We start from the raw sequence: 24,250 nt of genomic DNA, 5'->3' as shown, positions 1-24,250 counted from the left end.
GTGTTGTGTGCCCCTCTGCAATGTGAAGGGGAGATGCATGTTAACATTGTGTTGACATGTATGTTGGCGCATTGTTCTGATTTACATGCAGACTGTATGACAATGTACATTGTGACTGTTTGGGAGGTGCTGAATACTGCTACGGGACAGTGTACATTTGGGCTACATAACCTCCTGTCGCTGAAGCAGCCTTCCTGTTGGCAGCGGGTTTGTGCCTGGTTTAGGTTGTCACATCATGCCAGCACGTCTTGGCCTCCTCGATTGGCCTACTCGGCACTCTGACTGCATTCCAGGTGGTCTACTTGTGGGTCAGTTGCTGGTAGTGTTCTGTCACCTCCATGATGCTGATCTGGTTTTGCTGCGGACTGCACCCAGTCTTCCTCTCCCTCTTCTCCTCGGCCGTCCCCGTCCCCGTTGTTCCTTGCTGGTGGTCTGTAGGGGTTGTGGGGTTCGCATTGGCCTCTGCGCTCGGTCAGGGTGCATCCATGTTGCTACGTGCTTTTGCTTGTTTCTGGTGTGTTGTTTCTGTGGTTTTTATGGTGCATTCTCCCGCCAGACGCGTGGGATTTGCAAGCCTGTGGCTGGTTTTCGCTACTTTTTGTACCACAATTGGTCTCATTGCATGATTTTTTGCATTCGCATTTCGCATTTTTGCGGTGTGGCGTTCATTTTCGCGCTGCCATTTGACACGTTATCTGGTGACTATCGCATGCTACCGCCGCGCTGTAAATACTTGGTTGGCACGGCGTATTTTTACTGCGATAGGCTGCGATGTTGAGAGTTGCATTAAGATACTCTTGTGGTAGTTATCACACGTTCTTGTGAATATACCCCCTAGTTTTGTTGATTAACACTGAAGATCTGCGTGTATCTTTTTTGTTTAGTGTGTAGCTTTGCCTTCTGAGAATCTCTGGGAATAACCACACTGCGTATAGAGTTGTAACAGCAAAAACAGCTGTACAAAAAAAGAATTGGGAATGCTACTGTCTCTCTCTCTCTCATCCATTCCCCTACTCCTCTTGTGTTTGACCCTGTGTGGTGCATCTTCGTTAGTACCCACAGGAACACACTCTGGGGAGTGAGGTAGATTGACATCAGAATTCATCAGACACGACTCACGAAACCTGATAGCTTTTCTGTAAAAGGGAGTTTGAAAACTGCTCATATTTCAACTATTTATATAAAGCTCAATGGGCAAACGGATGATGGAACTTAATAAATATGTATCCTTTAATAATACTTGTGTTGATATTTTCTTTTCTGACCAAAAAGATATCGTGCCCACGTTTGCTGGGTGCTAGGTACTTAAAACGTGTGCTTTGCATCTTTGCATGCATTCTTCAGTGTGTCAGCTGACATGATAGAAGTTTCCAAAATACATGTACATGTGACATTTCATATCTGAGACAATCACTACTTGCCTGAGTCTTCAACAACAGACATGTCCAATCAGTTATTTGTAGCCACCAAGCTTAAACCATTACAGAAGCTGGTTTACAAATTTCGGATTCTGCAACAACATTAATTTATGCATTTGTGAAAAAATACTTTTTTGCTCATAAGACATCACTCTGGAAGTCCACAAACTACGTTGACTCCTGCAGGTACTTGTAATACCCTTCCTCTCTGATTATTATGTTTTTCTTTTTTCCCTGGGGATTTTCAATGATGCCCAGAGTACCTGAGTCAAGAAGTGGTACCAGTGGATGTTGGTGCGAGCCTCTGTGGATTTGGTCCATTATGCAGTAGTAGAAAAGCATGCAATTCTACCGGCAGTCAAATATAGCTTAAAAAATTACAAATTGTTTTGGACTTTTTACTACATTCCTGGTAAAATAAGCAAGTTGAGAAAGGAAACCAGGGAATGTCAATCAGTCCGTGCAAATGGAATCCATACGTTTGGCAGATGCCGGTTCTTACAAGCAGTTTGGGAGACACTGCCTATGTATCTGCTGAATAGGGTTAGGGGAACAAAAAAAATGATTTGGACGCTGTTCTGCAGAATAATAATCACTCATTGAAATTCTAACCGAAAATGTATACGCCTCTGTATTCATATGTGGTTGCTTTGAAATCGCAAGCAGAATCATGTGGAGGATTTTTCCATTTTTAAAATTGGTCACAATTTTAACCATTTATGGATTTGCATAGATAAAGGAACTGAAGAAGAGTTGACAAAGAATCCAACACGTTAGCAGTAAAATGATAAATGTTTTTGTATACTTGGGCCCCACAAGTGTCTCTGCTTCATCGTCAACCAGATCCTCAGTCTGTACAATTAATATAAACAGACTCTCTGAATCTTCCATCTACCAGCTTAATTTGCTCAGGGTGATTAAACTTTCCATTACGCGCACAGTTTTCAAAACAACAGTACTGGCGTATCCGAATGAAGGCTGTGCCTATAAGAGCCTATAAGAGCCTATAAGAGGGATCCATCGTGCCTCTGCCTGAATGGTTAGAGGAAGCAAAAATTCAGATCACATTCGGGCCATGTCCACTTGCTTTTCTTTAGAAGTAAGGACTGAATTCATAGGACTCGTACCCCCCAGGATGGCTCCCGGCCCTGCCCCCAACCAAACCCACAAAGCAATGCTTGACGACCAGAGCTGTGGGTTAAAAAAGGCCATGTTTATTACAAATCATCACACAAACATGACAATATATAATTCATACAATTTAATACGATATGGATTTATCAAATTCAATCGTTAATTAATATTTATATTTAAGTTGCCCCTATCTTCATGCTCCATCCGGGGCAGAACTCAATTTATTTATACGAAGAACCTTGTCTATTGCTCCAGCACTAAGGGGCCTTCTGGCTTGCGTCCCCCAACCAACTGAGAACCACGCAAGGCGCAACCCACCTGCGTCCTTGAGGGGTGAGCCCCTGTCATCTGGTCTAGGTCCGCCACTTGAGGGGCCCACCCCTCCACCACCAGGCTGCCCATCGGGGCTCGTAGGGAATAACCAGGGGCGGAAGCCCCATGCCCTATTTTTAAACTGGTGCCCTTGCCCCCAGCCGGTGTCCCATTCTCTCTGGGGTGAGCTTACCGTCTCTCCACCTCAGTGCTGGCCTAAGGAGTATGCAGGAGGACTCCCCTTAACAATGTAAAGGCAATTTATGTGGCCTCTTTACCGCCACAAGGGGGACCAGGGCAGACCGCCCTTCGCCCTCCCCACCCCAAAGCAACCTCTGAACCCCTAGGTTCCCATCAATCTTCAGACTTGGAGGAAGAAACAACTATCTAAAAACAGAATCAATGGGAATTGAGCCCTTAACCATGAGAGTAAGAGTCTCAGACCTTAACCATTAGTCCACAGTGACCCTGTCATGACCGATCCAAATGCCCTGATTCGTCAGTCTTATTAACTCATCAATGCAGGACAAACCAACTCAAGGGGACTGCAGTCCCACCTGGCGTTTTCGGCCAGCTGCTAAGTTGTGGGATCCCAGGATCACCCCTGTCACTCACCCGAGGGAGACATTTTTAACCGCCCCCGCTTCACTCGAGCTGCTGCTTACCAATGAACCGTCCGAGCCACAACGCACGGTCTAGTGACTCAGTGTCTACACCGATTAGGGCAAACATACTACCTCCATCTTGCCTGGTGAAATACCTGGCTAGCTGCGCCTGTCGCGGCCCCAATTCTGAATCTAGTGACCCACCCTCCTTGCTCTCTCCGCTGCAGGAACTAGTCCAGTATGCGATATGCCCCACCTATGCACCAGTCTGCCCCCGATACCTGCTGAGCATTCTTTCCACTCTGAGCATCACCCAGCCGTTACCGGACCCTTCTTAATATGATCAGATTATGACCTCCTGTAGGGAGCGGGCCTGTCCTGTCTACTTCAGAAAACCCCAGTGCCCAGGAACTGCAGGCCTCCCATAGCCCCGAGACCTGAAGCCCCCACTAGTCTGCTCCGCCAGGGGGGTCCCCAAAAAATTAGTAAGGGAAGTCTGTCGTACGACTTGCTAATACCTATTCCTCCTGAAGGAGTTGCCCGTATTCCGAGTCCCCCAAGTCTGGCAGTGAAAAATGCCCACCCTCAGTTGTGCTCCCAGTCCTGACCACTGAATGCGCTCACAAGGGATGCCCCTCCCAACTACTACAGCCGAGCCGCATAGCTGCTGCCTGAATGGATGCCTGTTGGACCTTTAATTAACACCAATGTTATGTGCGCAGCCTATTCCCTAGGCCAACACAGCTGCTCGGAATGGCCACAATGCAGATGTAGCTGGAAGTGACCCAGCGTCCAACCCCACCCCCGGGAAAGAGTGGCCCGCCTATTCCTGTGTGACCCCTCTTGGTCAGATGAACAGCGAAGCATAAGGCATCCTCTCCGACTGGTGCCCTACTTGTTGTCTAAAACCTCATGAAGACGGACCTCATTCTTCCTCCCACCCCGCTTGCTGAAGCCACCGAACACCCTCCGATGCTGTAACCGGCGCCCTGGTGTTCCGTGCACCCTATCATTAGCAAATCAGCCCTGCGCAAGCCCTCGGGGAACCAAATGGTTAGGTTCGTTTCACTGCCTTCACTTCACTTCCTTCTGAGTGTGCTTGCAGCGCTAGGGCCAGATCCAATCCCCTAACAGTGGTATCGCGACCCCGCAGTCTAATCCTAACTGCAAATGTAGCCCCATACCAACCAGCAACGGGGGGCCCAAGCAACTACCAAATCCTCCCTGCGATACATACATTCTGCCTATTCTGTGAAGCACAGGTGCAGACGATCCTGCATACTAAAAGATGAGGCTAGCCTCCTGAATGCACTAAATGCTTATATCTACGCGGCCGCGCCGGACCTCTCCTTAACGCCTAATTGTCCTCAAAAAAGGCAGCACAGCGATGTCATCCAGCAATGCACCGCTGCCATTGCCAGACACGGCAAAGATGTGACCACTCGCACAGAGTGAGATGATGCTTATGTAGGCAAAGCAAGAACTTTATCTTAACCCTAATCAGCAGACGGCAGGGCATCTGACCCCTTGGTATCCAAGATGTGCACTCCTGTGCTCCTCCTGTAACCTGAACCTTCCGCCGAGCGCCCTGTCGAATTCTGCCCAACAACCGGCGGTTCACCCCTTCTTGTGCCAACCCTGGCGTTTTCACTAGCAACGTCCCTCTGCAAGAATTGAGAAAATTCCCCGATTTGCAAGATGTTGCACACCTCCGTCCAAACTTGAAACCCAATCGGGGGCCCACCACAATCTTGCCAATGCTACCAATCAAATTTCCTCCGCAGCCCTCGTCATTATATTAACCCCACCAATTAGCCATGTGATTTCCGAGCCCCTCTCACGAGCTCCAGTATGCTACCGAACGGCCCTCCAAAAACGCGGGACTAATGAATTGCCCTGAGTCGCGCATTGTCAGGTGCTCACGCCGAAATTCAAGCCCGGCTCCTCAGAAACGCTGACGACCACCACAGCCGAAGGCCCCACCGTCTGCCCTTCAACCTATGCAAACCGCTATCTCCGTCTACATCCCTCTCGCACCGCCTAGATCTTGATGCCCACAATTGTGACCGCTCTGTTCCCCTTCCCACCCTGAAAGAGGAGTTATGTCAGCCCTTGGTTGGGGGCAAATCACTGAACCTTTCAGAAAAAAGGGGGGGGGGGATTTGGGAACTCCGACACACCACCATGCTTATATGAATTAAACCGACTTTCTTTTAAGAGCAAGCCCCCAAGCGGATTCCAAGAAAAACTAAACTTGTACGCACATTTCGGTGTAACACTGCAAGGAAAAATTTAACTATCTTTGTAAATTTGGTTGCAATTATTTATTAACATCAAATAAGAAAGGTGGAACAAGGCACTCCAAAGTGACCTATACAGAGCGAAACGTGCATGCTGTGCCGCCCACAGCAGTATTCTCATGCCTAGCTGTAGCCGTTTGCTATGCCCCAATGGGGGGGGGAGAAACTTCAAATCTGTAGGCACAACCGGCCTGATACTCCAACAACCTGATCCACAACCCGGAACACCATGAAATCCAAACGGGGCCTCAACCATCGCACTCACCTCAGCCCAATATTCACCGGATAAACAACAACGACGCACGGAGCCTCTACCGAGCTCTGCAACCGAACTAGGCAAGGCAACCTCAAGCCCGTGGATCTCCCGGTCTTCAAGCGGCGCAAAGTTTACCCGAGATCGAGAAATGGGCGAGAGGAAAGGGGGGAAACTCCTTCTAAGACTTCCTGCCTCTCCCGCGGCGCGCCTCCTTCTTTCCAGATTACAGGAGACCCCTGCATACCGGGGCCGGCGCAGTCAGAAAGAGAGGGAGAGGACAAGGGCAAGTTGCCCTAAATAGGCCCACGCCCTCTCTACCCCTCGAGGCGCCGGCTCCGGACGGAAGTGACGTCACAGCGTCGCTGACCCGGATGTACTTCTTGCTGCCATCCCGTTTTCTCCAAGGACGAGAACCACCAAAAGGGGAGGGGCGTGACCGGGTGCCCGGGGGGCCGAGTCCTAAGTGCGCGCTTCATTATATTTCGCGCTTGGCAATCTAGTCTGCATCTAATGTAAGGCAACACACACCAACCTACTGATTTCACTGAATAAAACCCCCCAACTTGTGGTCAGTGAATGACAGAAAAGGAAGATCCCAAATTCTGTAAATATTTAAAGCCAGAAGTGGAAAAACAACAAAGCAAGTCTTATCATCAGATACTGTGTAACTCCATTCCTAATCATGTCAGACCAAATCTTGATCCCCTAGCATTCCAAAAGGACATGCAAGTACACTGCTTCAGACTTCGCCTTCTTGTTTATTCATCTTTCTGCATTTCTAGTGTTACAACCAACACTTCATTGCTAGCAGTGGTCTATGTTACTGTGCTATCTATCTGGAAAGTGTTAGGCTCGTATCATAAAACTAGTTCAAATAATTCAAATAATTAATAATACATCGGATTACGATGTTACCCTCCGGAAAGTTTGGGCAAATCTTGGGCTATAGATGAAGTGTTCGGTTCTGTAAAACATATCCCAACATAACCTTCACCATTATATTTCAATCCTCAACTCAGAAGACAAAGAGAGATGCACATAAAGAATACAAACAAACTCTGCCCCAAGTTCCTGCTTTCCCCTGAATGTACACGGCAATAACAAAAACTATCAATCAGGCCAAACAACCAGGAAGAAGAAGCTGGGGAACCCAGCCTCTAGCTGAAGAACCTAATGCCTAGGGAAGTTCACTGCAAATACTCAGTCCACCTCCCACTGGTAGGTGCTCAAAGGTCAATCTCCACTTTGAAGAATGTGTCTCTGTAGGGTTTCTTTCACATCTCCAGTTCTCATCACCCTACTCCATTCATGTCTTGCCTTTCCCATTGGACCTTTTTACAGTTAGTAGACTGATTACTCATAGTGTTCCTTTTATTGTCCAGCCTACCTCCTCCTCCGGATTCCAGCCGCTCTCACACAGCACAGGGGTATTTCCATTATTATTTTTAATTTCTCTTGGAGCAGCCTCATGTATTTGATTTCTTTCACATTTAGGGCCTCATTAGGATGTCGGGTGACTGCCACCAGCAGGCCATCATTGGTGGTCTACCCAACATCCAGGATAGCTGTCCGACCGCCACATTATGATGCAGCCGGTCAGACCGCAGCAATCGGAGGGACAGACCACTGCCTCAAACAGGCTCAAGGAGCCCATTGGGGTGGCGGTCGGACCATAATCCCTACATGGGGGGGGTGTGCCTGCACAGGCACCGCCGTAGCAATTATGATGTCCATTTCCCACAGCCTTTTCATGGTGGTCCCATCGCCATGGAAAGGCTGTTGAAAAAGGCACTTTGAGGGGTCCCTAGCTGGGCCCCTGTCCCACGGTGCCTCGGCTAAGTGACCAGGGGGCACAAGTGGTGCCCCCCTAAACATCCATGCACCACATGCTACCTGGCACATGGTGCATGCATGTTTAACAACATCCCTTTTTCTATTGCAGCTTGTGTGGAGGCCCTTTTACGGGCTGTAGCACAAGCCGCAATAGAAAAGGGGATGTTTCCGACCTCCTACCCCGCGGTCACATCTTAATATGGCGGGAGGGACCTCTGACTACTTGTCGGGCAGTCCCACTCCCATTGCGATGGCATTCGCGTGCTTGTCTGACGGCCATCGTAATAAGGACCTTACTCTTTTCTTGACAGTATCAAATGACTTTTGATTGAGAGGACAAGAAACTCTGAGATAGATTTTTATGAGACTGATACAGTCTGGCTGCAGGCTGTAGAATAGTATGCTGTAATTCAGCAGATTAGATTATATAACCTTAGTTTGTTAGTTTAGTGGGAGTTTAAGCGTGGTCCTCTCTGCAGTGAAGAATTTCAACAAATACAGATTCAAGCAATAATTTTAATCTTGATCCCTCCACATTTAACGTCATCCCAACAATTTCGATATAACATCACTTCCACTTTCTCTTAGCATCTTTTTTCGCTTTATACTCCAAAGACTTTCAGTCTTTCGAAAGTTTTTTTTAGATCCTCCACAGTTGTGTACATGGATGCTACTGCGCCCTCAGCTTCTTTGACCTGGTGTGCTAATTTAATTTTCTTATCAGATGTACTTCCAACTCTACAGAGCTAAAAGTTTAAGTCAGTGATCCCTGTATTTGTAAACTGCTGGTAGGGTATTTGTAATCAACAGTCTCCATGTTGGACGGTGATGGCAGCTACCGTGGCTCTTGCTCTTCTTTGGCACATGGTACAACATATTATGGGTCGATCATTTTTTGCAGTGCACTTGTCATGGCTCTATCTTTGGCTGCTGTGTCCTACAGACACGCTGTCAATCTAAAGGAAATAATTGTGTTGTGGATTCCAGCCGTCGCATAGCTCTTTCAGCCCATCACATAGTTTTTTAAATTCCATCACATAGCTCTTTCAGTCCCTGTTCTCTAATAGCAAATCTATCCCTTAGTTTAAGCAGATCCCAGAGGCTCAGATTATGTGTGGCAGCAAAAAAATGCAGGTTATGGTCTCAGACAATTGTGTAGTTAAAAGAAAATATAAAAATAAAAACTCACCCATTTTGCCATCATTGCAGATTTCCCAGCCTTCAAAATTGTCTCGATATCTGTCAACAAAATGCAGTATTCGTTATCCATGGGACAAAATGCATCAATATGCAATTAGTGTTGAAAAAAACACAACCCCCAGACTGCAATCCTTTTGCATATATTGTCTTAAATGATTGTGAACATTATCGTTGTCTTTATACATTGACAGCACATGCGAATTAATTTTGCTTTACCCTTCCCCGCTATGTTCCCACTGTAAACTACCATTAAATTGGCAATGGCCAGGGTGGACTTGCACCCAAAAGGAGCCCTGTCGAAAATGTCCACATCAGCCCCACTCCCTTCCTCCTCTCTCGTCGCTCTTTCTGCTTTGCCCTCTCTTCTCTCGCCTCTCTCGTGCCTAGTGTAATTGCGTTGGGGTACTAGGGAAAGTAGCAGAGGTGCCAGCAGCGGCCCTCTTCCTTGAAAAAGGCGCCGGCCCACAGGGAGATGTCTGATGGAATAAAAAGGCAGTCCAGGCCTGCCAATAAGCAAGACAAAAACGATTTTCCTAACTGATGGCTAAAACTGTATGCACCAAGATTAAAAACAGTTGAGAAAAGCTCTTCAAGGGACGAAGATCGCTGCCAGGTGTGAGCTATGGCTGAGAGCCACGTTTTACCGTTCCTCTTTTCCAACGTTCATAAAAGACCAGACTTCTGAATATGAATACAGATGCTGTATTATACCAATGTCAGGCGGGCAACTAGAGCCACATTTCGGTGTGGGGTGGGGGGGCTAATTCCTCCAGTCATAGGCAGAGTGGCTCTAAGAAGGGGTGAAAACACAACAAAAGCCTCATTAACAAGTAAATGGTCTTTTAAAGACCTGTGAAGTACTCCATGCGGCTGCAATTAGACGGACGCCAATTCGCGAAGCTGTCTCAGCCGGGGCTGACACACATGAGGGGGGGGGGGGGGGGGTGGGGGGGGGGCTGAAGCCCGGTGAGCCCAATGGCTGTTGCGCGCCAGATTCATGTTATGAGTATTTGCAGAGCGCACTATCACCCGGGAGAGTATCCTGGCACACAGCAGGTGTGAGACTAGCCTTGTCTAAGGCTTTCCATAACGTGTATTTGTAAAGCTCACGTTCACCCAAGGGTATATTGGCACTGAATAACAGATGTTTATTACCCAACTCAATGGTACTTATTTTATCAACCTCAGAAGAATGAAAGGCAAAGTGGACACACCAGGATTTAAACCTGTGACCATGAGTTCAAACACAGGCCCCTACAGTGGACGCATTAATCCAGTAAGCCACCAGACCCAACATTCAGGGGGCAACTTTAAAAATCAGGTGTTTAGCTTCTTGTGGAACTAAGGAACTGAGGAGGAAGATTTAGTGTGCAATGGCAAGTCGTTCCATACTTTAGGCGAGCTGTACGAGTAGGGTTAACTGCAAGATCTGGTTCTGTGTATTGCTGGGATGTGTGCAAGAAGGAGTCTGGCCGAGCGTAGATGTCTGGATGGTTTGCGAAAGGAGATCCATCAAGTTTGAGCTGTGCGCATTTTTGTATGGGGGGCCAATGGAGTTCCTGGAGGTGGTGTGTGATGTATGTTCAGTGTGGGAGGAAGAGTGTGATTCTGGCTGCCGAGTTCTTGATTCCCCACATTATCAAGAACTTGCTCCTACTGGAGATATTTTATGGTGGATTTTCCACGGGTTTTCAATGACCTCTTATACTGGTAATTGGGTTTTATTTATAGCTTGTGTTAGTTTTCACATGTGTAAATATCACATGCAGTAAACAGCACATGCAGTAAATAGCCCATGTAGACGGCAGACATGGGGTATTTTGCATGTGGGTTTTAACTTGATGAGTTTTTAAACTGATGCTTTATTCGTGGTATGGTGTAATTACCCCGACGCTTGACTCAAAATCAAGGCCTAAATAACAAATCAGATGAGGGCTGTGTGGCATTTAATACCCACATGATAAAAAAAACATGAAGGGCTAGAGGGTCATATGTACAAAGCCTTGGAAAGTTGGAAACAGTGCTAACAAATTGCAGTGTTTGCAGTGTTTGCGACCAAAAAGGGGCTTTTCTTATTGTACAAATGCCCTTTTAGAAGTCAGAATATTGGACGTGTGAGCTGCTTTTTGCTTTGCAAATAGTAGCAGGCATAAAAGGGGTGTCCTCCATCCTATTTCTGAAGCAGGGAGAAGATGTGATCTAAAGGCTAGGGTGGCCGACCTCAAATCTGGGGAACCAGGTTCGAGTGTTGACAATTACGGTCAATATCCTAAGATTCTGGTCAAATCACTTAATCTCCCCGTGCCTAACAAAAATGAATGTGTCCTTGTGTAATGCAGCTAGTGCTCATGTAAAGCGCTCTGATATCTTCGAGTCAAGTTTGCGCTATATAAAACTCTGAAAAAAAGAGAGGAATGTATTGTTTGCGACTGGTATTGCAATTGCAAGCTACCAACCCCCGAGTTGATGTGGTAACTTGGGGCACCTTTTATTGTGTCGCCAGGCTCAGGGGGCAGGCAATCGGTCTTCCCTATTTTTCCCAAACAGAATTTCATTGAGGAACACGGACTGCTTTAAAAAAAAACAAGCATTGAAAATGCAATAGTTCTAGCTTTAGTTTAAGTGAAAGTAAATTTGTTTGAAAATGGGGTGTATATATATATGCATATATATGTATGCATCTCTATGTGTATTTATATAGATATGCAGATGTATATAGTTTGTAATTTGTCAGGCAGCGTCGCATCACAGAATACAATTTTTTACCTTGTAACATAAGGAGGGGCAGGGCACTAAGGAGGGACAGGGCCCTGAGGCCAGGGCTGGGCTTCCACCGGGCCTGCATAATCTATGATGCCTGGTACAGACTCTTTCATCCATCTAAGCGACCCATGAGACAGGGCCACCACTATCTGCCCTAGGCTGCTGCTGGACTGCATGTTTTTACTGTACCAAGAGTAAATAATAGATTAAAGGCGCCAGAAAACAAGGAGGGGCGAGCCTTCATTCATACATTGAAAGAACAAACGACAGAACGAGGAAATACTGATAGCTGATAGCTGTAAGGCCTGAAACCTATGCGTCCGTGTGCACATTACCTTCCACCCCCGCCCAGTAACTCGAGGAGCGTGCACGGCTCAAACACGAAGTAAACAAGAATATTTTAATGGAGCACAGCAGCTCTTTGAGGCCACAAATTGTGCAGCCACGCCCGAGAGCCGTCTACCAGCGTGTGACCTGAGACAGATTGTCTTTCAGCACCGCCGCTTTGGGTGGCCAGTCGTTGCACCGTGGGTGGTCGCTGAGAGGAAAATGGACTTGTCTGGGCCTCAAAACAGGTGGGAATCATGCTTGAGAGGGGGGTGGGAGTAGGGCGGTCACCTTTTCTATAAAATGATAATGGTAATTTCTTGATTTAAGAGTCTGTAAAGGCCTGGACATGAAACTAAAAAGGACTCCAAACAATACCGTATATATAACACGTGGGCAATGATTGGATAGTGTGCGAATAGGATTTACAAAAAATGAACTGCTCATATTGCATGACTAGGATTTTACCAAAAATGAACAGCTCATATTATATGATTTTATTTGTATTTATTTTAATGCTTCACAGTTCCCGTTCTAGTAAAATCATGATTTCCTGTGACGCTGTAGGCTGAACTTACCGGGGTACTAGTTCGGTATAATGGCCTCTGCTCTGACACAGTGAAAGGTGCTGTGCCCCGCCCAAGAGAGCGGTGTTAGAGAAAGGAACAGTTCAGCGTCGAGATCTAGGCGGTGGTGAAAGGCGGAGCTGCTGCGGTGTGCAGTGTCTGCGTCGAGATCGCAGCTCAGGTGAAAGGCGGAGCTGCTGACACCTGCAGTGTCGGCGGAGCTGCTGAGGCCTGCAGTGTCTGCGTCGAGATCTCTGCCCAGGTGAACATTGTCTGCGTGGAGATCTCTGCGCAGCCAGGCGGAGCTGCTGAGGCATGCACTGTCTGCGTCGAGATCGCAGCTCAGGTGAAAGGCGGAGCTGCTGACACCTGCAGTGTCGGCGGAGCTGCTGAGGCCTGCAGTGTCTGCGTCGAGATCTCTGCCCAGGTGAACATTGTCTGCGTGGAGATCTCTGCGCAGCCAGGCGGAGCTGCTGAGGCATGCACTGTCTGCGTCGAGATCGCAGCTCAGGTGAAAGGCGGAGCTGCTGAGACCTGCAGTGTCAGCGGAGCTGCTGAGGCCTGCAGTGTCTGCGTCGAGATCTCTGCCCAGGTGAACATTGTCTGCGTCGAGATCTCTGCGCAGCCAGGCGGAGCTGCTGAGGCCTGCAGTGTCTGCGTCGAGATCTCTGCCCAGGTGAACATTGTCTGCGTGGAGATCTCTGCGCAGCCAGGCGGAGCTGCTGAGGCATGCACTGTCTGCGTCGAGATCGCAGCTCAGGTGAAAGGCGGAGCTGCTGAGACCTGCAGTGTCAGCGGAGCTGCTGAGGCCTGCAGTGTCTGCGTCGAGATCTCTGCCCAGGTGAACATTGTCTGCGTCGAGATCTCTGCGCAGCCAGGCGGAGCTGCTGAGGCCTGCAGTGTCTGCGTCGAGATCTCTGCCCAGGTGAACATTGTCTGCGTCGAGATCTCTGCGCAGCCAGGCGGAGCTGCTGAGGCCTGCAGTGTCTGCGTCGAGATCTCTGCCCAGGTGAACATTGTCTGCGTCGAGATCTCTGCGCAGCCAGGCGGAGCTGCTGAGGCCTGCAGTGTCTGCGTCGAGATCTCTGCCCAGGTGAACATTGTCTGCGTCGAGATCTCTGCGCAGCCAGACGGAGCTGCTGAGGCATGCACTGTCTGCGTCAAGATTGCTGCGCAGGTGAAAGACGGAGCTGCTGAGGCCTGCACTCTCTGCGTTGAGATCGCTGTAAAGGTGAAAGGCAGAGCTGCTGAGGCCTCACAACACTTCTGCATATTCGGGGCAGGAGCTGGTGTGGACAGGGTCTACAGACCTACACACAGTCTATCCGCAACCTGCTTTGGGCTTCCCTCTGCACGTGGACTGCTGTCACGGTCCTTAAGGTCTCTACAGTGATGCCTCGGGGTCAGTGGTCGAAGTGGGGGGAAAAAAACGTAAGGGAACTGTGGGTGGAGCTTCAGGAGGCTGGAATAATCAGAGGATTGGGTCAGTGGGCGGGGTCAGAGGTGTGGCTAAAAATAGCACAAGATACCAATTTTTAGAATGTTTGGCATTTCACTGACCAGTTACAGCTTATAGCGTTAGTTAATACAACCATTGGATACACGTTTATTTGAGGTTTAATATATTAGTTTATGACATTAAAATACATTTACAATGTGGGATACGTTTTCAATCACAGAATGTCCCAAATACGCTTATAAGTGGAACCAGGTGACATTTGTCTCCAACTCATGAGGGTTCTTTCATCAGCACTTCTCCCTTTTTCTAACCATTTCTGAACATAAAATTTGGGTTTAAATGTTATGACAGGAGGCCCCACATGTTGGGAAGCACTGTTGAGTACATCATTCTGAGCTCCTCGGTCCATGCAAAATTGTAGTCCTACGTTTTTTGTGCTTCATGCAACATGTCATGAAACCTGCATTAGATGCTTCCTGGTTTCTTGTTATTGTATCTAGAAATAGCACTCAAAAATGAAAATATACACCTAAAGCAACCTAGGCCTGTTGATTCTGCAGATGCTTTTAGCAGTATCTGATGAATGAGATACAATTATTATATTAGTAGTTTGTGTAATTATTATTCAAGTTAGTTAGCAATGAGAAATGCAAATGCATCAATTCTGAAATTATGAGACTCAAACATTGCTAGAGTCAGAAATAGGCAGTGGTCCTCTGTTTATCTCAATCAGCTATTTTCTCCCCTTCAGACTATCATCCTCTGCAATCACTATTAGACACCTTCATCCTTTGTCTAACCGCGAGCACTGTAGATGTCTAGAAATACCACCCAACATAGACTACATGAGGAAGTTCAAACATAAATCGCAAAATATCCTAGTTTGCAAATGTTTTCCACATAATAATATCTCGGTCAAATTTTCCACATAAATCATCATCGGCTGCATAATCTGATGGTTTTAACTAAAACATTTTTGTTTTGTACAGAGCTTTATATAGCACAAACTTGACCCGAATCGGGAATCAGAGCACTTTAAACAGCACCACAGTTGCATTACATGAGTACACATTAATTTTTGTTAGACACGGGGAGATTAAGTGAATCATCATTGCCGAGACTCGAACCCAGTTCCCCAGATCAAGGTTGACCACCCTAGCCGTTAGGCCAACTCCTCTCCCCAACAACAAACGGATAAAAACACGTGACTTGTGTTGCTGTGAAGTAGAAGGCCCTTCACAAAGGTTGACTGGTCACCGTTCTCACTGCTGCACTTGTATGTTAAACTGGTGTTAATGAGGCAAAAGCTTTACAGAGACTGTTAGAATGTGTAAAAAAGTCAAAATAATAAAGTATCAGAAAATGTACCACACTTTACGCAGCAGCCTTTCTTTGCTGCATAATTTAGCCAACACTGCAACATAATTTTGTCCTCCATTGCTGCATAATTGCAGTGGCCCCAAAGCAGGCAGCACATGTTAAAAGTGTTTGTGCATGAAGCAGAGAGACTGAAGTTTACAAACTTAGAGGTATATATACAGGAATGGTGGCACAGGGCAGCACAGCAAGTTATTTTGCTATGCTGCCCTGCGTCACAGGAAAAGGGCAGGAATGCCCCGTATTTATCCAATATTGTCCATTTCTGTCTTTTCCCCCTGTGCTGGTGCCGTTTCATCAGCCTAGCGCCAATGCAGGCACCCGGTTGCATGCAGGATTTTTTATGTGCAGGAAGGGTCACCTTCCTGCACAAAAACAATCCTGAGAGGTTTTTTCCTCTTTCCATGTGTGCTGCACATATAGAAACAGAGAACATATGGGAGAACTAAAGATATTTCTCCTTGTTGTGCCTCCATTGGGGAGGCGTTAGATTTTGATAGATTCCCAGGTTTACAAGTCATTGTAAATCTAGGAAAGTATCAAAATCCACAGGAGTTGCATGGGATCACCCACTACAACACGTCCCTTGTGCAGAGGAAGGAAAAGCGGCGATTTGCACTGTGTCGCATTACTCATACTTATGAAACTATTCAAAGCCATGCAAAGTGGCTATGAGTAGCTTCATAAATATGACTTGGAGATTTGCGTTGTGCATTTACCGCGTTCCGTGGTGCAAACAGGATGCAAGGTCCTCGTAAACATGCCCCTTAGTTTGGTGTACTTGCAGGAATTTGACTCATGACAACAAAACTCTTAACATTAGAATAAAAACAGGCACTGGCTAAGCTACTTTTCTCTCACTGTTCATCCATTAGACACACTGCTAAATCCTGCGTCCCATAACTGGGTAATCGCTCCTCCAAGGTCATCACGCATGACAAGGGAGCACTTCCCACGTGGGATCAAAACAGAGATCACACTCTATCAGCTACACAGCCTGCCAGGCGTGCCTGCAGGCAAGTGCTGCAGCACCCCCACACACACAGAGTGGTAAAAGCGCTATATAAATGCTACACTGTAGCGCATTACTCTATCTGGACGTTTTGCAAATTGCACTCCGTGCAAGGTTTCTTGGCTTCAGCTGGGCTGAGGAAGATAACATTGATTTGACCAATACCATTTTATGATGATAAATAATAGTGAGGTTCAGGTAAAAAGGTACCGAAATTCCACCGACCATATTTAAGCTTAGACGCAATGCGCTACGAACTTACAAGCAGACCCAATTTGCAGTGCTAATGCTAGCACTACAGATCCCAGAATGCACTTATTGTTTATACTAATACAGCTGGACTAGTTACCATTATTTCCTGGTGGGCCTACCTTTAAATATATTTGATTACAGGCTACTGTTGGTCTCCCTAAGCAAGTGAGGGTGACTATGAGTGTCGCAAACCGCGTCCAAGATGCATTAGGAAAGCAGTGCGTGTCCCAGAAGCACAGCAGAAGAGGTCACTCATCTGATTTATGGTGATACAGCAGCATAAAAGGGCGAAGGAGTTATGGGTTATGAAGCATACTTGTCTAAATTAAAATTAGAAATTATGCGGTATAACACAGTGCATCCTGTGACATTATTAGTTTCCCATGCTGTTATTTTAACACTAATGAAGTCTACCAGGGTGTATATTTCACCAAGTTAGTACCAGTGTAATATAATCCAAATGCTGCAATCAGTAACTAAAGTTGATTGGTTAAGCTTTCCAAGATGTCTAACACTTAAGGACACCACATTGGGAGCTTTCTCTTACGAATCTCACATCGGCTCGAGCTAGAAACAAAATTGTTTGGGTCACAGCTGTATATTATGCCTGAGATGGTCAATTATTATGCAAGTGCAGCATATTCATATTTATGAGGGAAATCTCCTCAGCAGCACAATCACATACTTCCAGTAGCCAGCAAAAATTAACTGGATTGAGTAGTAATGTAGTTGACCTCGACTTTATATACCGGGCAGGTTGAACTATGCAATTCTGTGGGGGTGTTTTTTCCACATAAATATGGATTAGCCACATCATCCATAACTTGCAGATTTTATCAAAACAAAATTCTGTTTCTATCGGGAATGCATGCCAATTTACTAAAAAAACACGCGGCGTTTTGGCGTACGTGGGGGGGCTTCGCAAAAGTTGACTGGTCACCTTTTAATTGTCTATTTCAGTATTTGAGTGCTACACTGTTAGGAAGGAGGTGGAACCTTTTCCAAGTATTAACATGCACAAAAAGACATAATAATGTATATGTGCCGTTTTACACCGCATAACGTAACGTGCCTTTTCTTGTTGCATAAATTAGTCAACCCAGTTGCATAATTTGGTTCATCATTGTCACATAATTCCAGTGGTCCTCTCTATATCCCACGGTGAATGAACACAGTCCCATATACAGATCTGTACATTTTTACCTGGTTTGTAATTAGCAGATAAACACCCACGTTAAAGGGAATTTTACTCCACACAACCCAAGTCGGGGCCCAACAATCTATGGACACAAAGTAGCTGCGATCTATGCCCAGATGCTAACAGCTGCAAGTGTGCAGACAGATCACATGACGGTTGTGGGTCAAGCAGGAAAATCACGGATTACAACCTTAATGGGATCCGTGGAATACTATGCATATGAACCTTTGAGTAAAGAGCAATCAACTCAAAATGTCCGCAAATAATTTCAGTGTGTGGCACATTTGCACGCCCTCACTTAATATCAGTCTCCCCACGCCTCCTTAAACCTTTCATAAACTATGTCTATTCTGATGGCCCTCTTGAGTTGACCGTCAGTTTCTTCATGTTATTTTAAACTTACAAAACTATTGTTTTTGAAGTGTTAAACACACCTCAAATGTTATACGTGGTTATTTTCATTGATGTACTTGTTCATATAACACCAGCTCCTATAACTTTGCTCTTTATTTTGATTCATATTTGTTGGTTCCCTGGGGCAATGCAGGCCAGAGTGCTGAATTGGGTTTTTACAAAATGTATCAGTTGCAAGCATGCGAAGACATTATATAAGTGGTGAGTGAGAGGCGAACATGGGAAACATGCCGTTAGGGTAAATTACATATTTACAGGTTGCTCCTGCTGACGCACAGTTTAGTAAGAGGGAAGAGAGGTATTCCCAAGTTATCGGTTGTCAGTAGGTGAGTTCTCAGGCCGGAAGAATGAAGTTAGAGGGATGACTACCCACATGTTGGCAAGGCGAGAGCTCCACAAAAGGGGCTCAAGCAGGCTGGAAGACCAAAATAAGTGGTTTGGGGGAAACAAAAGACAAAGCATAATATGCGATGGTTGACACACACACTGGCACACCTTATTTTGGCAAGGTTACAAGCATCTACATGAAATTCCTGGGAACACACCTTATGAGAGAGACCTAAACATACCTTCCAACGAGGGCATAATGTGGGCATATAGTCCCAGTGTGGCATGTGGGAGCACAGAGCAAATATAGATGTAACCAGTAACACTGTGGCTGCCTGTGCTATCTGTCACTGATATGGCATTGTAGAGCTTGGGTGGCCCACAGACGACTTTCCAAATGGTCTGAGGTTTCCATCCCAGAGTGCATCAGTTTTGGCTGGTAGAAATGTCAGCACTGGCACTTTATATCTATTCTGCACCATGACCAACTTCAACTAGCATTTACAATGCAATAGGTCTCGCATTTGTGAGATTTTGAGCTATTGGTATTGTAAATGACAATGCCTTTTATATATGTTTTAAAAACCTGCAATAATAAAAGATTTTGTCATTTATAATACCAATAGGTCAAAGTTTAAAAAATACGACACCTATTGCATTGTAAATGCTTGTTTTTTAAAGCGCCATGGTTTGGACAAAGTCTGCCAGGAGTTCTACAACGGAGTGCCTTTCCTTTCCTTTTGACGTAGTCAGTCTGTGTGAGCCGAAAATTAAGGGCAGATGAGATCAAGGGTGGTGCCTAAAATTCATCCTGTTGTGACTATTGTATTGGTCACAGTGGGGGCAGGCAGGGGACCTCCTCACTAAGGGCCTCATGTAGGTAGCCAAATACCGGTCGGTAACGGCCGAAATTCGGTAAATTTCCCGTTACCGACCGGTATTTAGTGAAGTGAGATGTAGGAGGCCAAAAATCAAAATTCGGTAAATATGAAGCGGTAAATACCGATTCATATTTACCGATTTCTAAAATACCGATTCATATTTACCGAATACATATTTACCGATTCGGTAAATATGAAGTGGTAAATATGAAGTGGTAAAACGGAAAAAGACATGTAGGTAAATTCGGTAATTTAGAAATCCATGAAATTCGGTAATTAAGAGTCGGTAATTAACACAGATTGAAAGCAGGTGGTAATCATCAACAGTGCATAAAAGAAATCCCAAAATGCATCAGCGTGGACAACATGGCCGCTCTGTATGTCATTGCAAGGCGCCTACGTCTACAGGCAGCAGGTCTGAGGATATGGAGACGGGAGGAACGCATATACAGACAGCGCATCACACTCTTCCAACTGACTGAGGCTGAGATACATGAAAGGTACAGGCTACACCCACAAACCATCATGGACCTGATAAGGGACCTGCACCCACTCCTGGACCAGCCAACAAGAAGGGCGCATGACATACCACCACATGTGCAGGTTCTCTGCAGCCTACATCTACTTGCTTCTGGAAGTTACCAGGTGGTGATAGCTGCAGTGGGCGGCGTATCCCAGAGTTGCCTGTCCCGTTTCTTCAGGAAGTTCCTGGATGCCATGATGCAGAGAATGCACCACTACATCATCTTCCCAAACACACAGGCTGAACTGCAGAAAACTAAAACTGACTTTTATCAAATGGCACAGTTCCCCCATGTCATTGGCTGTATTGATGGCACACACATCCCAATCTGCCCACCAGCAGCCACTGAGCACATCTATAGGAACAGAAAGTCCACCCACTCCATCAATGTGCAGGTAATCTGCGATGCTGGCAACATAATCACTGATATTGTGGCGAAGTTTCCAGGGAGCACCCACGACTCCTACATCTTCCAGAACAGTGGGATCTACACACAACTGCTTGCCGGAGAGTTTGGAGAGGGATACCTGCTAGGTAAGTAACAGTGACGCCCCATGAAACTTGCAAATCATAGTGTATTGAGGCATGTGACTGATGGTTCCCTTTTACTCACCTAGGCGACAGTGCATATGCCTGCCGGTCATTCATCCTCACTCCCTACCTACACCCATCAACCCAGAGTGAGAGACGATATAACGTGGCACACAAATCTACACGCAATGTGGTGGAGCGCACGTTTGGACTATTGAAGAGCAGGTTCCGCTGCCTCCACAAGAGCGGAGGCGCACGCCAGTACACACCCATCATCTGCTGCAAGATCATTGCCACTTGTGCAATGCTGCACAACCTTGCCACGAAGAGAGGTACAGAGGTGGAACTAACAGATTTTGAGGACAATGAGGATGAGTCAGGCCAGCCAGAGGCCAACGCAGCTGGAGTGCCAACTGCAATAGATGGGAGAGAGAGATGGGCAGAGATCACATGCAACTACTTCTGAGTAAGTAAGGGGACACAGTCAGTTGTTGTCTGTAATGACGTCGTTTAATAATGCGCCACTACGCCACTAAACAAGGATAATGCCATTCTGGCAACATTGTTCATTCACAAGTGTGAAGTCCAGGGTTACGTCACCCAATAGTCTATTGCTACGCGGTGCAGCATCAAAGTTTGCGGCCACGTGCTACATTGTGGGATGGCACGGATTCAGCCTCCTCACTGGTGCCAGCCCCATGCCGCCTGCTGCTCCTGCGTGTTTCTGGGACGGGGGGTGTGATGCTGCTCCTGCTGCTGGTGTCCATGCTTTCAGCAGCATCCCCTGCACCACTTGTGGCCGCCTGACTGGTCAATAGGACCTCCAGGGCACTGGTGACCTGCACCATCCCCCTAGTGACGTCGCTGCTGCAGTGTGTCAGGCCCTCCTGCATGTTCACTGAGCGCCGGCAGAGTAGTGATGTTGCAGTTGCCAGGTGGTTGAGTGCCCTGGTGTGCCTGTCTCCCCTTTGCCGTTCCCGGCGCCTTGCAGCTCTATCTGCGTCCAACTTGCTGCACAACAGCTGCATGGACTGTGACACGTCCCGCAGGCCCGCTGCCATGTCAGTAATCCCCGCCGCCATTGCGCAGATGTTCCTGTCCATGTATCTGAATGTGGTTCTCAGTCCCCGCACATGCCGCTGTACTGAAATGACTGCCTTTGTTTGCAGGCGCTGTTGTTTTAACATGTTGGCCTCAAGGCCCCCAAAGACCCCATGGCTGTGATCGATTGGTGGTGGACTTTGCTCACGCGACCTGCGGCGCCGTCCTGCTGTGTCTTCTCCCTGTGAGGTGGAGGGCACAGTGGTATGTCTCCCATTCTGGGGCATAGTATTTGGCTCCGGGCCCCTGCTGTCATCAGATGATGTGTGTAACACGCGCAGCCTGGCAGCAGCACGCCTCCTCGACCTCACTATTGCAGGCGGTGATGTGGCCGGTGACTCCAGCATGAGTGGTGATGCTGGCTCAGGTGCTGGGGATGATGGCTCAGGTACTGGTGATGCTGGCTCAGGTACTGGGGATGCTGGCTCAGGTACTGGGGATGTTGGCTGTGGCAACGCTCTCTGGCCAGAACTTGTGCTGGCCGTAGCTGAACTGGCTTGACGGTGTGCTCCCTCTCCTGTGCCATGTGCAGTCCTGCGCGATGTTACGTCTGTGGACAGAAATGCAACATCAGCTCAGTGTACCTGAAGGCATGCATTGCAAGCTTGACAATAAATTGATGTAACACTCTCACATAGTCCTCTGTCTGCTTTAGGCTAATGTGTGTACCATGCATCATTGTTCTGTGCTATTCTGTTCATGGTGGGGGATCCCTGACTACATCTCCCATAATGCATTGCCTGTCTGCAGTTACACATGGACTGGAGTGGGATACTCATTTCACAATGGGGGATGTGGGATGGGGTAGGGGGGGCTACATTGCTGTGCATTACTCTTACCTTGTTGGGTGGCGGCATCCCCAAGGCCCACAACACTCTCGGTCTCGATTGTCGACAGCACCAGCTCCTCCAGTTCGGTGAGGGCAGGTGCCTTGTTACTTCCACCTCCTGTCCGGCTGGCCTCCTTCTGGATGTCCCCCATCTTCCTCTTTGTCACGATGCGCAGGTCGTACCAGCGTTTTTTTAGTACGTCAATGTCCCTGTGGGTGACTCCCACAGCATTTACCTGCGCCTGGATTGCCAGCCAAATAGTGCGCTTCTCACACTCTGCCACTTGCAGGGATTGCCTCCCAAAAAGCTTCTGGTGCTGCTTCACCACCTCCTCCACTAGCACCTGGAGTTCCTTGGGGCTGAATTTCACCTTGCGCCTCCTTTCCCCTCCTGTCCTCTGGCTGGACATAGTGAAGTTTGATCTCAACAATCAGGCACTGGCTCTCTGCCTCTCCTCTGCACTCCCAGCCTCTCCTGAGTCTGTTGATTGAGTGCACCTGCCTGGGTGTGGCCACTTCCTACTTGGGTGGGGTTTGGTTGCACAGGATTGGCTGTTTCAAACAGTCATGTGATTTCGTTTTTCCGATTCGGTATTTTCCGAATCGGTATTTACCGATTCGGTAAATACCACCTCGGTATTTACCGATTCGGTAAATACCACCGCGTTATTTACCGAATCGGTAAATTCCGATTCTTGAATATCGAATGTTACCGATTCGGTAACAATTACCGATTTGTTACCTACATATAACTTACCGTTTCTTAAATACCGAATCGGTGTGGTTCGGTATTTAAGAATCAGTAAATTTTATTTACCTACATGAGGCCCTAAATGAGGTGTAAAACGCACTCTCGCTGCTGAATGATTGCTCCTACAGTGTTGCTTTGCAGGCCCCTGCCCCCAGACACAGAGGGGGAGGAGGCCGTGGCAACTGCAGACACCTTCCTTAATGTGCAACTCACAGGGCTCGACAATCGCACAATAGTGTTTAAATTAGGACTATTATTGCATTCCTGGGACGCATGTTTAAAGTAAAGAAGTAGGGGAACGGACTGTGTTGCATTTAAAAAGTAGGGGAACGCCGTGCCCTTCCGTTCCCGCTCACTTCTATCACTGCTCAGGGTGCACATTTCACCTTCAGAGCAGGGAACAGTCTTCAGACGGGCCGTTGCGTGTCAGGCTTCAGGACTCCTTCCGCTGGCAGACAGAGAGTGACTAGCAGTGTGACAGTGTCTGCAGAGCTATGCAAGGGGAACCAAGATCACACGGAGAAGGTCCACACGCTCACACGGTGTGTCTCACTCTTTCTTTCTTTAGAGAAACACAAGTGGAAATGCTCGAACGTGTGTTCCCGTCTACAAAATTAACTGCTCACATCATATGACTAGGATTTTCCCAAAAATTAACAGCTCACATTATATGATTTTATTTGTATTTATTTTAATGCTTCACAGTTCCCGTTCTAGTAAAATCATGATTTCCTGCGAAGCTGTAGGCTGAACTTACCGGGGTACTAACTTGGTATAATGGCCTCTGCTCTGACCCTGGGAGAGAGGCTGAGCCCCGACCAAGAAAGCGGTGTTCGAGAAAGAGACAGTTTAGCGTCGAGATCTCGGCGGAGGTGAAAGGT

General features: G+C 47.1%; 1 protein-coding gene across 1 annotated transcript in view; it reads right to left on the bottom strand.

Moving 5' to 3' along the window:
- LOC146833945 (uncharacterized) overlaps positions 1-24,250 on the bottom strand; it is a 747,002-nt gene that overhangs the window by 614,263 nt on the left and 108,489 nt on the right. Inside the window, exon 3 of the mRNA XM_085600111.1 lies at positions 9,048-9,097. Within this exon, the coding sequence (XP_085456237.1) occupies positions 9,048-9,097 (50 nt within the window). The remainder of the gene's footprint in view (positions 1-9,047; positions 9,098-24,250) is intronic.

The sequence above is a fragment of the Triturus cristatus genome, chromosome 4_2, assembly GCF_964204655.1.
Source record: "Triturus cristatus chromosome 4_2, aTriCri1.1, whole genome shotgun sequence".
Classification (NCBI taxonomy): Eukaryota; Metazoa; Chordata; class Amphibia; order Caudata; family Salamandridae; genus Triturus; species Triturus cristatus.
Note: the sequence above shows the minus strand (reverse complement) of the source record. Positions and strands in the feature narration are given on the sequence as shown.